Raw genomic sequence first — 15,901 nt, 5'->3', positions numbered from 1 at the left:
TGTCAAAATGTAATTATGAGCCACAGAATATTACGAAAAACTTTTTGAGTTCTTGTGGAGAGTTTCTGTTTTTCGCCTAATAGGATGTGTATGACACATCTACATGTAGCAGTCAAATATGTTTAGATAAAGTTGTTCATTCGCTTCCCAACTTGCATTAAATTCTATTTAAATAGAATTAAAATTTAAATTGTGCCAAAGTTCTAATGAATGTGGTATGCCTGACGACTCTGCAACATAAGATCTGGTACAGTATGTAATGGACCTCCTTTCTATTATCATTGCTGCATATAGTGTAAAAAGATTAACTAGCTTTGCTGGGTTTGCATCATTATTCACAGACTGAAGTTTGTAGACTAACATTTTTTTAGACTCAGCATCCTTCAAACCTATGCTTAAAGTATATGAATTCAATTGAAAATGAATTTATCTCCATCACAGCCACTTTATTCCACTTTCAAAAGAAAGATTGCCTAGCAATACCTACTTACATTGATGTCTTTAAGGATTTGTTCATTTAAAATTACTGGACTAGAGTTCAGGAGAGGGAAGAAAAATCCGGAATTAAGTGAATTTTACAAGTACATCTAATAGCTTTATTTAGTATAAATTACTTCTCTCAAGTAGGATAACATGCTTATCGTCTGATGAAATCCGTAGCAGAGACAACTTAATAAGGAAGGTCTACTTTGGTCCATGATGGCTGTAAACTTTAGCCTTAAGACTGGCTGAAGCAGATAGCTGAAGCCTGGATAAAGAGTTTTATATTCAGCAACAGGGTGAAGTGAAGAAATCACTAGCACAAATTCTTTCTCCTTTGCTAATTTGCAGACAGCTGAGGTAGCTGTGATCTCTGAGAAGGAACTGAACTATTTAAAGTAGCCTCAGGGTTGCTTTAGTTTATGGCCTTGTATTTACTATTTTAGTGTCAGGCATTTACCTGATTACCCACTAAAGGGCTAATCTAATAATTGTAAGGTACTGAAATAGGATAGAAACCCATTTTGGCTCTTCTTTTCTTTAATACAGTGATGGATTTAGGATAACCTGATTGGACTTGGGTGCAGAGGTACATTAATGATGACAATGCTAACAGCAAGGTACATGTGCAACACCCATAGAACTGCTTTCCGCTTACGTGGAGTCAGACATGGTTAAAGTTCAGGCTCTAAATCAACAGTGAATTCAGAGCAGAGGCAGAGCTGCTTAAGGATATGTCTGCTGCAACGTAAAAACTATACTGTCTTCAGCTGTACCAGTGTTCCAAAGTAGAGCAGAAAATACATTTGCTTGTTTGGGCTTTTTTCCTTTTTCAGTTTACTTGTCAGTGTCTGTCTGGTGGTTTTGTCATCATATTTTTCTGTTGAAGTATTATGAAATATGTGCATTTCTGTAAAAACTTTCACCCAAGCTTTGAAGTACTTAATTAGCACCAATTAAGTATTCATAATCAAATGGGTGGAAATAAAAGGCCACAACAAGCAGCAAACACTCTATTTGGCATTTCAGCTGATGGTTGAGTTTAGCACTGAGTTTCTGAGAGTTGATCTTCCGAGTAGGAAAAGCAGGAATATGATATTCAAGTTGATAAACAAAGAAGGTACAAATGTTTAGAAATTTCTAGTTCAGAAAAAGTATGAAAAGAAAAAGGCATACAAGAAATGAAAAGGTTTTAACTCAGTAGTATTTAATTTTGTATGATATTTTTAAGTCTTGAGTGGGCATAGTAATATCATGGAAGGTATTTTGGTTTCCATACGTTTCGGTGGATTTTTTTCTTTTCAACATTGACACCCAGGATTTGTCTCTGTTATAGAAAGTTACTACAAAATAACTTCCCTAAAATTAATTTTGAAGTGATTATTACATTTCAAATATCTTTTTTTTCTAATTAACAGTTACCAACATAAAGAAGAGGGAAAAGCCACTTCTGGAAAAGGAGGCAGACGTTTTCTTTTCCAAATCAAATAGGTTTTAGGTTTTTTTATGGTGACTATTACCAAGCAGCTATTAAGCACTTTAGCAATATGCTCTTTTTATTTGAGAATTACTTGCTGCAGGGTGACCTAATACAGAAGCATAGAGTTTTGAAAGTGCATATTTAGAGTATGGTGTCCTTTTGAAACTCAACTTTGATTATTAATAAGAAAGGCAGGACTGGCGAAGACCACAAGATATTAATTAACATCCTCTAATAGGTTCTTTTCATGCAGAACTAAATTCAGTTGTGACAATTGCTTGTTACATTGACTATATTATCATCCTCTGCTCGCTCTGTCCATCTTGTCTAGAATGCTTTATACTTAAAGTCTGTACACTACTTGGAGGTGAAATCAGGTGCTTATATTTGTGACAGTGCCTATTGCAAAGGGACCTTGTATTTTAACTGTAGTGTCTAACTGGTACCCTGCTACAAATACTAAGCTAGGCCTGAAATTACTTTGATAAGTAGGATAGGAAAGAAAGAATAATAAGTGGAGAGGTCTGGCTTTCAGAAAGTAATTTTTTTCTTTGCTGCAATTAAATAACTGTGCAGTTTTATGTATAGATGAGATACTCCTAGACACTATTTGATCCCCTGCTTTGCCCTCCCCGCCCAAATAAATAAAAAGGCCTGATATTGGTTTGATTTGATTTTATAGCTGATTTGATAATGTCATTGGATACAGGGTGATGCTTGCTTCAAAATTCCATTGATGTAAAGGAAGTGGTCTGATTTTGAAAGGGAACGTATTGAGATGAGAAAAGTTTGAAATCTCTGTGTGGCCTTCTCGTCCTTTCTGATTAGCTTTGCAGTACTTGGATAGAAAGAAAATAAACACTTGTGGCCTCCCTAATCCGAGGAAACATGCAGACTGGGTTAAAAGTTGTCAAAGCTGTGTTTGGCATTGAGTCTTCCAGTCTTCAGCACAGCAATTAGAGAATAACTGGAGCACTGTCTACATCAGCAAGCCCTCCAGACAGTGGACTTGAAGCTTGCTTGGGGCACCATATTGGGTCCGAACCAAGAAGAAGAGCTAGCTGGAACTAGATGATCCTCAAGGCCTCTTCCAACTCAACCCATTCTATGATTCTTTTGCCAAACTGTGGATGGTGTTCTTATTGTGAGTGAGTACCATACTCCTTGTCAGTAACTTGTGTCCTGTCCCTGTTTCTGCATATGCCTTCTGTTATTTAGTGATGTAACAGTGAGAAGTCTTAGCCCAGCTGTGAAGAGGAATTAGTGGGCAAAGAAGACTGACACACAGCTGTCTTGATGAGTATCCAGGTCACAGTTAGAAGTTTGTGTTGATGATACTCCAGTTGTCTGTAAGTAAATGACTGCTATAAATCTAAGGGAAGACAGAGGTCTCCCTACATTTTTTGCCATCTTCTCCTTACTTTGTAATCCCTCAATGCATCAGACATTTACAAAGAAGCAAGTTACTCTCCTTTTAGACAACAGACCCTCTGTCTTGTCTTTCTGATCTCTTCTGTGTTCACTGGAAGTTTCAATGTGCCATACTCTAGAGGAAGAATTAAAATCTATGTGCCAACTTCATAACTTTTATTAGCATTTAAATTGCACTTTGTAATTCTGCTTTTGCTGTTTCACCCCACTGATATGTAGCAGCTTTTTTTAACATTTCCAAATAGTTTCCCCGAGGAAAAGTATTGGGTAATACCTTTAGGAAAAGGAAATGCGCATTTCGCAAAATTACAAAAGTTCTAATAACACTTGTTTTCAGAGATCCCTACTATGAAAGTACCAACATTTTATACAAAGCATAACTTTGTATAGAGCCTTACATTTATGACAGAAGTGTAAACACATTTAAATACTACAGTTGTTTCAATGCTTCATGAAACTGTGCATAACTTTGCATGAATTGGCATCCTGTTTCAACCCTAGCTCCACAGTGTGTAAGGAATGGGCAAAGCAGTCTCAGTGCTACACAGAGAGGTAGCATTATTTGGTGACCTCAAATAATATGAGACAGAAGAGTGGAGAGACTGATAGTAAGGCTGAATGACAAGGAAGGGCTAATGGTTTGGGCACACTTTCTATTTTTGCATGAGTTTACATGTGGCAGAGCACGTCTGGCACTCTTAATCACAAGCAAATATTACTTGATGTCAATAGAAGGAACAGAGTCTCGCTTTAATAAGAATTAAGCTGTTAAGCAGGTCCTAGCTGTGTCAGGTCTGATGTGGGCACGAGGTAAAACTATGCTGCAAGATGGCTTCTCCTATCAAACTCCAAGGTAAGAGCTAGAGGCTTGATCTTGCCTCCAGAGGTAAGAAATTCTGCCCAGAACCCATAGGCAGTAGTGGCAGTCAGGTGCTGTGGGAAGTACCTGCTCACTAGCTATTTTACACACTTCTCACAGCAGTCTGAGTGTCAAAAGATGGCAGCTATAAATCTTCTTCTTAACAGCTGTTGTTGTGCAGTATCTATCTTCTCTAGTTAAATTTTCATTATTGCTATTTCTGTAGCAGTGCTTTAGGACCTAGTATGCACTCCCACAGCCTGCCCAGCACAGACATGGATCAAACTGGAAGGTTTTAAAGAAGATCTCAATTTCCTGAGTAAAAAAATTAATTAAAAAAATGCATATTTTTTAACCATATGTCAACTCTTCACGTTTTTTTTAATTTTATTTTTTTGTGTAGCTATTTCTGTGGAATTTATATGTCAAGGTATCTGATTTTTTGCAGATAAAGAGTAAGTTCTAGGTAAACCTTCCTTTTCTAAACCTTAGTGTGAAATAATCACTTTGGTATTTTTCATTTTATTCCTTTGATTTTTGCAATAGGTTTGGTAAAATGTATGCTTGAACTTGGTTATTTAACTTATCTAATTTGGGCTCAGATAGTGAGGCAAAACCAGTGCAATTTTGAAATGTCAGGGAGGATGTGTGCAGCTTGTGGAGTTGATAGGTGTGAAAAAGCAGACTTAAAAGACATTACTTGCTTTGAAAATCTGTGACTTGACTTGGCAATAGCAATGAATCTGCTGTAAGGAAAGGGGCAGATTTTTTTTCCTCTTGGATTGCCAAATAGTTTGAATTGCACTTATAGATTATCTCAAGCTTGAAGGGACCCATGAGGATCATCGAGTCCCACTCCCTGCTCCATGCAGGACTGCCTAAAACTAACTCGCATGATTAAGAGCATCATTGACACTTGTTGAACTCTGACAGGCTTGGTGGTGTGACCACTTTCCTGGGGAGCCTGTGCCAGTGACCAACCACTCTCTCAGTGAAGAATCTTTTCCTAATGGCCAATTGGAACTTTCCCTGACCAGCTGCACAGTCATTCACAACTGTTGCTTTTACCCTACTTCTGTGGTTCTTATCTAAATAGGAATGTTCTTTTAAACTGATGTGAGGTTGAGATACGTGCAGGACTTCGCAGCCTGTATTTTAGAACAGCTGCTGCTCTGTGTAGGCTTATTTTGATCTGCAATTAGAGGCTGTTTAGGAATGTCCTTGCAAGGTGAACTTTCATGTGGTGCTCTCAAACTTTCTGCAAAGTTGGGCTCTTTAGAGAGCTGCAGAATTACTTGGTAGCAGCTCTTCAATGAGCTGTTTCTAAATGATATTTACTCAAATCTGTGTTTACACTTTTAAACAAGTAATCGGATTTTCATAAGTGCCAGGCAGGTGCAAATCTTTTATGGCTCCAATGCCTGCACAGGGCAGTGAATATTTTATGCCAACTAGTGATTGCAACATTTTGCCTGATTTAGTTTCACATCTCCCCTTTAAGCTTGACATCATGCAGTTCAATTTCAGAAGATGGTATTAGTAGAAGACTAAATAAAGGAACTTGAGTTGTATGCCAAGGAATAAAAATATTCTTGCTGATTTCTCATAACAGTAATCTGCAAAGTTTAATAAAAAATATACTTCCCAGAATTAATATGTGGGTGATGCAGTTTTGCTGAAGGTATTTATATGTGTGTCACTCTGAGAATTATACAAGAGAATTTAAAACCAAAAGGATAGACTCTGCTTTGGAAACAAAAGCAGACAAAACACAAAGCTACATGTTCCCTGACTCCTAGCTGATTTTTGGGAGGCAGAATGAATATATAGAAACCTGAGAAGTTATCTGCTACAGTATTATGTTTGTGGGTTTTATATGCTGTCACCTTCTTGGGTACAAAAAATAGCCTCACATTAGTCTTTTTACAGTATTATTTTTTAATTTTTCCCCCACACAAGATGAAACAAGGACAAGTTCGGTAAGTCACAAAAGTATTGCCAGGTACCGTATTAGTATAATAGGAAAGGAAGCACAGATGTCATATTTAAATCTAGGTGGAAAAATATTTTAGTATTGAAACCCAAAATATGGTATCTGTTTCTGAAATGCGGGACTACTCATGTATAAAGCAGTGATTTCTTTTTAGTTGTTTTTCAGTGATCTGAAACCAGCGATAAACACTGAAATAGAAAAAAATGCCACAATAGATCTTCTCTGAAGCTGGAAGTATCTATCATTCAAGTCTTGACACAGAGAGTCGAAGATGAAATTCTAAACTGGTTAGCTCATTAGAAAAATGAAATGATGGAACCCTGATACTTGTGTGTGATGTCCCCATGCTTTATGTAGGCAAATACATTTTTGTTAGCATATTTGAAGCATCCTGAGTTCTGTTTAGGTTAAAACAGATGCCTGGTATGCCTTGGTATTTCTGATTAATATATTCTGAGTTTGCTTTAACTTCTTTGCAAGTAAGCAGACTGTCATAACTATGTTAACTCTTGCCACTTGTTTTGTATTACAAGAAGTTTCATGGTTGAACCTGAAATGTCATCTCTATCTATCTGTTAGCATTTTCAAGACTAATCCATAGATAAAACATACAAATAGGCAACTTGTAACTATAGTGTTAAGTGGTGATCTGCATTCTTTATGCTAGGCTCAGTTCTGTATGCCAGTACCTAGCATCCATGTGGAGTCAATGAGCATCTGGTTGGGCAGGAGTGCAGAACTGGGGTTTTCCAGTTCAGAAGTAACCATCAAACTTCTTTGTATTTAAGCACTAGTCTTTTCAGAAAAATAACACTGAATGAATACATAATGAAATTATGGTGACCTATGGGACTACTTTACAATCAGTGCATGCCCTAAAATACATGCTTTGTAACATCTGTTTTATACTAAATGTTCGTGTTCAAGTGAGCCTTGTTAGCTATTTGACAGTGACAGACAAAAACATTTATAAACCTGTTATAATAAATGCCTTTTTAGTCTATGAAAATGTGTGGTATGGCATTTATAAAAGGGGAGGGAAAAGTCTGTGTGAGGCTAAAGAAATCTGCTGCTGCCCTGTGTTAAAAATTCGTTCCTGTGCCATGGGCTTGGATTTATTACTCTCAGTAATTGCATTTAAGTCAGTGAGGCTGATCACAGTAGTAAATTAACAGATGTGGGGGACTACATTTTTCTTTGACCATCAGAATCACAGTGAAGCTGCAAATAAATGTAGTCACCTGCATTTTAACAAAGAATTAACCCTATTGTCACTTGCTATAAGTCAGAGGAATGTAGAGGTTTCTATGGTGATTTCTATGCTGTGTTTTTGTAATGTATTTGATGCAACTATAAAGTTGCCAATATTACAAATTTGGGTGTTCTTTATTTGCTGCCATCACTGTCCTATTGCTTGGCCAGACAGAGCAGCTCCTGAAGCAGTGAGAACAGGCTTCTGCAGAAAAGAAATCAAATGGTTAGAGACTGGCAACAGAGGAGGAAGTCCTGTGACACCCAGCAAGCAAAAGCCCCTGCAGAAGTCTCAGAGATGCTCCAGTTTTGGAGATCTCACAGGTTTTAGCAGGTATTTTAACTCCTTGCTGGTGGACTGAGCAGAAGAGTTAGCTCAAGGGACCAAAAAATTTATTGCTTTTACACCATGTGCTACATTTATTGCGTTTGTAGTATTGCTATCATGTAGCTGCAGGCTGCAAGAAAAGATGGCTGTCGTGTGTCAGCTACTTGTGCAGTATCCAAGTGACCATGATCAATAGATGCCTTAAATATACTCAAAAGAGGGTCTGACATTATATTGTCTTGTACTATGTAACATTTGACAGATTGATAAGATTTTCTGAAGAGGATATTATTTTGTCATTAAACTGAGGTTAATTTCATTTCATTAATTCACCTCAACTGAACATTCACAAATGTTCAGTAACAGAGGTTATAACAAACAAGGGATAGAGTTGTTTTCTAACTACACAGGCCAGTGCTGACACCTTGTGGCTTCGTTATTGAGTTACTTCATAGTTTCATGTGGTTATTTCGGGTATAAATCATGATTAACTTGCTGTTGCCAGTGTTGTATTCTTCGCTTCACAGCTACCTCAGTACCCAGTATTTTACTATCATGTGTAAGACAGCTTGTAACTTCGGGCTGTGTTAACTGCACAAAACATGAATAAGAACTAGGAGTGTCTGTTTTTTTCTTGATGGGGACTTGGAAAGCTTCAGTTCAGTGCACAAAATCATGGGTCCTAATGCAGCAGCAGCAGGCAGAAGTTACAAGCTTCTCTCTTACTAGCTAATACCTCATTTTATATTTCCCTTTCCATAGAAGAACACGGAAGACTACCATTACTTACCATATGTGTACTTTTAGGCACATGCATGTTTTCTGCAGTGACACAAAAGCATTCCTTTGCTGCCCTCTTTGCTACTGAAACATTACCAATACCAAAAATACATCCAAAAGGACTGAGGATTTCTGGCAGTATAGCCTGCGGTGTATTTCTTATCTATGGCCATAAAACATCTAAACCATGATATATCAGTGCGATTTACCCCTAGTTGGGCATCTAATCTACAATCACATAATGCTTCAAATCTTGAATAAAACCAGTTGTTAAGGATGCAGTTGTTTGAAATCTGTTGTGGAAATCAGTTTTCAGGGCTTGAGGTGTGCCTTGTGAAGACCATGCATTGTCCCTCAACAGTCACCTCAGAGCTTGTTTTCTGATGTTTATGGTCATGTCCCTGTTCTTAAGTGTTCATGTTGTGGTTGTACGTGAGTTAGAAATCTTTATTTCATTGCACTGTGGCTGTAGTTTTGTTTGTTTGTTTGTTTTATTATTTTATTCTGATATACTTAATTATTTATAATGAAGAGTAAAACACAGAATTGGAAAGGAAAGGTTTTCTACAACAGGGACCAAATCCTTAGCTTATGTAAATCAGTATCACTCAAGTCAAAGAGGTGCCATTAATTTCTATTCCTGAAGAACATGACTGCCAGAGTCTGTTAAGAAAAATGCAAGGAATAAGGGTGCGCTTTGAGGGTTTGATTTGCTGGCATCTGTTTATTTAACTCCCCCCTGTGTAAATCTTCATTGACACTAATTGAACTTTAATGCAGTAAATGTATTATAATGAGCCATTAGAGTCTCTTTGGCATGCTTCCTTCACTCTGCAGAAACTGAAAAGGTTCAGGTAGTGATGTGCCCTTGTTACCTATTTCAGCACCCTGCCAGGAGGCAGATCTATCTGATCAAAGAGCAGTGAGTGGCAGCACCATTTTAAGGTGCAATAAAGGCTTCTCATACAGATAACTGCTTGTAATGCCTCATCACCACCAGGATCAAGCGAGGTACCTGTAGGTCTATAAATGCCTTCACTGCAAGAAAGGAAAGTACTCTGTCAAACCTACATGGGACCTGTTCAGCAGAGGAAAATAAGGAGTTGCAGGAGCCAAAAATAACCTTTATAAGCAGGAACATGTGTGTAACAGGCAGGAAAGGTTTTGCAGCACTGACAAATTGGGACTGTGCACAAAAACTCTAGGAAACTGGCTGGGTAGGATGCCGTGTGGGTTACAGGAAACATGTAGAGAAATCTCTACCTTTCCTCCTTGGGATGATGATAGGCATAGGTCTCTGCTGTAGTCAGTTGCATTTGTATTGTTCTGCCTTTAAAATCTGGTTTATGAACAGTTGTGTTCCCACTTTACAAGTTTAAAACAACTCGGTTCAGGGCAATTTCAACTTTTAGACATCTGCATTGTGTAAGAAATGCTCCACCAAAGTCCTGCTGGTCAGAAATCTACCATGAAGTCACATAACGCTAAATTTCAAACTTGTATGTAAATTCTAAAACGGAAATAAAGAAAAAATCCCCTACCTCTGCACTTTTTACACGTTTATTGCTATGCAACCTCTGTAATAAGTTGTAGAAGCTATGCTACGCCTCTTTCGGAAGAGGAAGAACCCTCTTGTGGTTTTATGGTGGCATTACAATAGCTTTAGTACTCGCTGAAGGATTCTGTTAGGCTGTGGAAAGAAAATTGTTTCAGCAGCGTATTGCCAGCACTGAGCTAGTTCAAACATTGTGGATTCCAGCTCTCATAACTTGCTCAGTCCAAGCCTATTTATTATAGAGGCACCTGTAAAATGTTAGCTGTCACCCTCAGGCATGGATGGCAGATGCAAGAAATTAGTTCCTCACTAGCTTGTTTGTGGAAAACATTTTCACGCAACAGTGTTAGAAGCGTCAGGTCTAAAACCCCAGAGAAAATAACTACTTCCTCAGCAAGCCTAATCCCCAGTAAAAGCGCGGATGCTTCCTTGTTCCTTCCTTCCTTGTTAAATAACTTGATGCCAGAACACGTTCAGACAAGACAAAACCCTGCGGCCGGTTTAACCAGCGTTGCTCTCCTCCTTACAATGACACTGCAATTTCAGAGTGTTTTCTGCCTCCAGAGAATACAGTAGGGACGGGAGAGCAGCGACAGGGCTGCGCTGCTGGGATGGGGTGAGGACATGAAGCAAGCTGCTGGGCTCTCAACCTCCAGCCCTCGGCAGCCTTCTTGAGAAGCAAGGACAGCGACGGGGACCCTCAGCCTGTGCCCGGCAGCAACCGAAGCCGGAAGCGGCATGAAGGACTCCCGGGACGCTCCGTACCGTGGGCGTGGGGCGCGGCCGCCGGCTGCCCCGCAGCGGAACTACATTTCCCAGCACCCTTCCCCACCAGCACCTCCCCTTCCCCGCCGGGCTGGGCCTACGCCCGCACCCGGAGCCGCGGGGCGGCACTACCGCGCCCGGCAGCGCCGGCCGCCCCTCCGCGCCCTCGCCTGTGGCGGCGGCGCTAGCTGCGAGTCGCCCGCTGTCAGCGGCGGCCGAGGTGGGGGTGCGCCATGGCTGACAGCGGAAAGCCCTCGGAGGCTCCGGCCGTGGCCCCTCCGGGCTCGCCGGCGCAGGAGCGGCGGCCGGGTGGCTCCCCCGGCGCGGCGGCCATGCCGCGGCTGCCGTTGGGCAGCCCGGGCGGGGCGGCGGGGATGTCGCTGCCGCGGCTGGAGAAGCCGATAAAACAGGCCTTCTACAACACCGGGGCGCTGCTGTTCGCGGGGCTGTGCTGCGGCGCCGCCGTCCTGGTCTACTTCATCCTGGAGGCCTTCCTGCGGCCGCTGCTCTGGGCTGTGCTCTGCGGCACCTTCCTGCACCCCTTCAAGAGCTCGCTGACGGCGCTGGGCCGCCGCTGGCTCGGCCGCCTGCAGCGCTCCCGCACGCCCGTCCTGCTGGCCGCCCTCCTCCTCCCCATCTGCTTCGCCAACTACGGCGTGGAGGCGCTGGGTGAGCAGGTGCTGCGGCGGCGGCGGCTCCTGCTGCTCCTGGGCGCCGGAGGGCCGCTGCTCTACGGACTGTACTGCCTGGGCAGCTCCCTGGGCGTGCAGGTGCTGCTGGCCCAGGCCGGCCGCCTCATCTGCCAGGGGCTGGACTACTTCAGCAGCCAGTGGGTGAGTGCCCGCCTCGGCGGGAGCGGGCTCCGCGGGTGGCCGGGCTCCCCTGGGGGGTAAGCGGGGCAGCGGGCGCCGGCTTCCCCCGCCCCGCCTCGGCGTTTCGCCGGAGACGAGGGGATGTGGCTTTGGGCTACTCCGGGGGGCGGCCGCCATCTCACTTGTTGCCCGGCGGCAGCGGGCTGGCAGGGCGGGGAGGGAGGCGCGGACATGCCTCCTCTGTTGATATTTACTATCGGTAGCTTAGCCGTGCTCCAGGTTTGAATTACCTCTGGCTTAACAGCGGCTCAAGCGAGGTCTTGCGCAAGCATCGGCTCTCGTGGAGCTGTAAAGCGTGTGTGAAGTGCTGTAAACTAGCAGCTGAGTCCCCCAGGTGACTTCGGGCGAAAGCTTGCGAATGTTACTTACAGTAATAAAGGAACTGGAGACTGCTTTTCCTTATGCTGTCTTCAATGCGTAGAGACTAGGCAAAACTTCGGGCATAGCTCATTTTCATTTTGTTAGCGGTAATTGAAAATGCAAAAAGGTACTAGAGATACGAGGTTAATGCATGTATGAAAACACAGAACATCAGTAAGTTACACTTCTATTAAATCGGATGTGCGGTTGGCATTCTTACATTGCTTGGTGCCAAAGACTTGTTTTTTAAGCTGTTCTAGTTTTTTAAACAAAACGGCACTGCTCCCCCCTCTTAGTGGGGAAATTACATACACAGTTGGTTTAATGGGGATGTATGTGGAGATAAAACTGAAGAACTACTTAAAACTGATCGTACATGGGCAAGAAACCACAACCATCACCACCAAAACTCTAATAAGCTTGTCCAGGCTTCTGATTTTGTATACTAGTTTTATTCCTTTGGAGCTGGTGAATGCTGATATCTCAAACACAACTTTGGAGGTGTATACCAGAAACAAAAAAGTAATAGTTCTTCTGAATGTACTGACAAGGATGTGAGCTGTTTCTAGCTTGAATTGGGTGGACTGGGGAATGTGTTTGTCTCTTGATAGTAAACATTGGAAGAAGAGATTTTATTGGCTTTCTATTCTAAAGTGTTGCTATATACTGGAAAATGTCAGGGCAGATCTGTTTCTGGTTTGTTCTGTCTCAGAAGAGGCAGAATTAAGACTCAGTAGATAGAGACACACTGTATTTTTATAAAGAGGCATGATACAACCGTCTTTACCTTCAACTGAGTGGGGAAAGAATCTAAGCATTGGCCTGGTACTGATGGGAAGTCGAGATCTCTTGCCACACAATTTATTTGATCAGCTTAAAGACTTCTGCTTGCATTGGCTTACCTGTTTTCTTTTTAACAAGTCAGCAATATTGCTACACTAGCTGACTTGGCTAAGTCCAGTCCTTTATTCAGAATTTGTTACACTGTGTAAGTAGAAGGGTGCTAAAGGAAGCTGCACTGATTTGACCTCGTAACTATGGTTGTAATGCACTACTGGATGTCTGTGCATGCTCAGTGCAGTTTTGTTTAGCAGCGTCTGACGCTTGTTTTGCACCAGTGTTTCTGGTACAGCACTTACTTCACTGAAGTTCTGTAGGTTTTTAACTGGACAAAAGACATGAAGCTCCCAGAACTCTTCTGACTTGTGTTCCTTTGCAAGGTGTTTGGGTTTGTGTCAGATCAACTGACCATGGGCTTCTGTAAGCAAACCAGTTGCTGTAGCTTTCTAAGCAAACTGCCTGTGCCTCTTTCTGGGGCCCTATATGAGAAATAAATGGTAGGCATTCCTTTGTAAATAAGCTCAACTCAGCATGTCATCATCTATAATGCTTTACAGTGTTTTCCTATTCCAGTTTTCCAAATTTTGCTGTTAACTTGATTTGTGTTCTCTTAGATATGTAGCAGGATAACTTAATTTTATTCATGTTTTTGAGGAGACTTGAGCTAGATCAGTTAACAGTATCTAACTTCAGGTATGCATTTTAAAGCTGTTTAATTGCTACTTTATATTGCAAGACTCTGTTTGCATGTGTAAATTCTGCCTGCTAGCTGCACAGGAGTTGTGCTTATTACGAGTCAGCTTGCTCCATTGTACTGTTTTTCTCTGGGACCTGACTCTTACAGATTCTTTTTGTATGTTATCTTGCATGAATATTACAGCTGGTTTTGTTTGTAGATACTCTATTTGATAAGCAACAGAAATGGTGATTACATTTCTTGCACAGTTTCTTTTAGCAGCCCTCTAAGCCAGTCTATAGATTTTTGTGTTTTGAAATATTTTGATATGGAGAAATTTAATTAATGTAAGTAAATTTTCCCATTAGACAGCAAGGAATACTTTCTTGCCAAGAACATGGCAGGTGTATAAATAATTCATTAAAAGCATAAAAGAGATGAACAAGTGTGGTGTGTTTCAAGTGTGAGACTAGTATCTGACTAGCATAGTACATTTGTTTATGGTAATTTTCATCTTGTGAACTATGAATATCTGTGCCCCAGCCACTGAACCTTCCTCTGGCTGCAAAGGTGTATGGTGCATTTATTTTTATTTGGAACTTTGCCTCACCTAGATGGTGCTGCTGCTTACAGAGAGGAAGAGCATGCACAGTTGTCTTCTCTGGTTTTGGTTCCCTCTGCTGTACTAGAGAAGTGAGGAATTTGAGTGAGAACAATGGTGGCTTTTTGGGACATCAATTTGGTGTTCTCTAAAGGTAACTAAAGGTATTTTTTGGTATCTACTTAGCCATGATAAAGAGACAGAAATTATCTTCTGATCCAGAAATGTTCTCCAAATGCAGCAATTGCATATGATGATGACATAGGAAGCTGTATCTTGGCACCAGTATATTAGAGAGCTTTCCTGTCCTTAAATCTGGCAAAGCCATTCCTGTAGTTGATGAGTGAAGGTTTGGAAATGGTTACGTTCCTGTCACCGGTTCTTAAGTCACACCTGCAATTTAGGAATTAGGAATCCTAGATACCTCCATGTTAGGACCTTGTGACAGGTGATGGCAAAACACTGCATTTGAGGGATAAGTCCAAGACCTTAGGCTAGCCTACAAGCATCTTGTTCCCACAGTCTCCTTTTCCTTTGTGATTTACAGTTCCTGTGTCATCTTTGAAGAAACTTGCACAACAAACGTAGGAGCTGGTTATATATTCCAGATTAGTTCTTTGCTCTGACTCCAGACTTCTCTATGGGTTGTTTGCAGAAGTGTATCACAGAGGACATACACTCTACATGAACTTCAGTGGTGTATAATAGGGAAGGGGAATGTTCTTCTGTACTTTTTTTCTTGGAGAGGAGTTTGTCTTGTAGCAGATTGAATATACCCTTATATGTGTCATCAGTTAGAGCATGGTTAGCATACATGCTGAAGATTAATCTTGGATTGCCTTGTTGTCCTAGTTTTAGACATACAGAAATATGCTTGTATCCAGCACTGTATCAAAGGTATGGGAAATTCTTTCTTTTTGACATGAGTTCAGACTACTTTAGCCTGACATTTTACACTTGCAGAAATATACAGGAAATGCCAGCTGTTGGTTGTGGTTTTTATTGTTTTTTTGTTCAGCAGGGTTCACATGGTCATAATTGTTTAGAAAATGGTCAGTTTGTAGATCCTGATAGATGAAATTGATTATACAGCTGCTCTACATTGACTCTGAAGTTCATGTTAATAAATTAAATCTGATATAATTGGCAGAATTCTCTAGACTTAACTTGGCTTAGAGGATTATCAGTTGTTCCCAGATGGCCAGTCTTTCTTGCTTGGTTTGCCACAGGGTACTGGTCAGGGTCAGAACTGTGTGCTCCAGTGTGTATTTATGTCGCTGTAGTAGGTACAACTCATGTTGTTCTACTGGTCAGCATGTAGTTAGAAGACCTGATCGGTCCTTTCCTCACTGCAATGTTGGGCAAATTTGGAAACACCATTTGCTGTGACTACTACATTGTAATATTGTCAAAGTAGGTATTTCCTGTTTTAGCCACTCAGCTGTCTGCTCCCTGCCAGGGAAGCTCTCAAAGACATCCACGAGGGAAACTTCCATTTGTGGTGGCATTACATGTCAGCAGTCCCTGAAGTAACTCTTGCAGACTGAAATTCTGAAACAGGCTTCTTGGCAAATACTTTGGGTCACAGGCTCCAAGAAGCTTGGATTCCACAGTCCTATTCACTGTACAA

At 41.3% G+C, this 15,901-nt stretch overlaps 1 protein-coding gene across 2 annotated transcripts in view; it reads left to right on the top strand.

The window, feature by feature from the left end:
* Nucleotides 1-11,062: 11,062 nt before the first annotated feature.
* TMEM245 (transmembrane protein 245) overlaps nt 11,063-15,901 on the top strand; it is an 80,145-nt gene continuing 75,306 nt past the window's right edge. For both annotated transcript variants that reach the window (XM_065667748.1, XM_065667747.1), the window contains exon 1: nt 11,063-11,755. In XM_065667748.1, coding sequence (XP_065523820.1) covers nt 11,156-11,755 — 600 coding nt within the window. In that variant the 5' untranslated portion in view covers nt 11,063-11,155. The remainder of the gene's footprint in view (nt 11,756-15,901) is intronic.

The sequence above is a fragment of the Lathamus discolor genome, chromosome 2 (assembly GCF_037157495.1).
Source record: "Lathamus discolor isolate bLatDis1 chromosome 2, bLatDis1.hap1, whole genome shotgun sequence".
Taxonomy (NCBI): Eukaryota; Metazoa; Chordata; class Aves; order Psittaciformes; family Psittacidae; genus Lathamus; species Lathamus discolor.
Note: the sequence above shows the minus strand (reverse complement) of the source record. Positions and strands in the feature narration are given on the sequence as shown.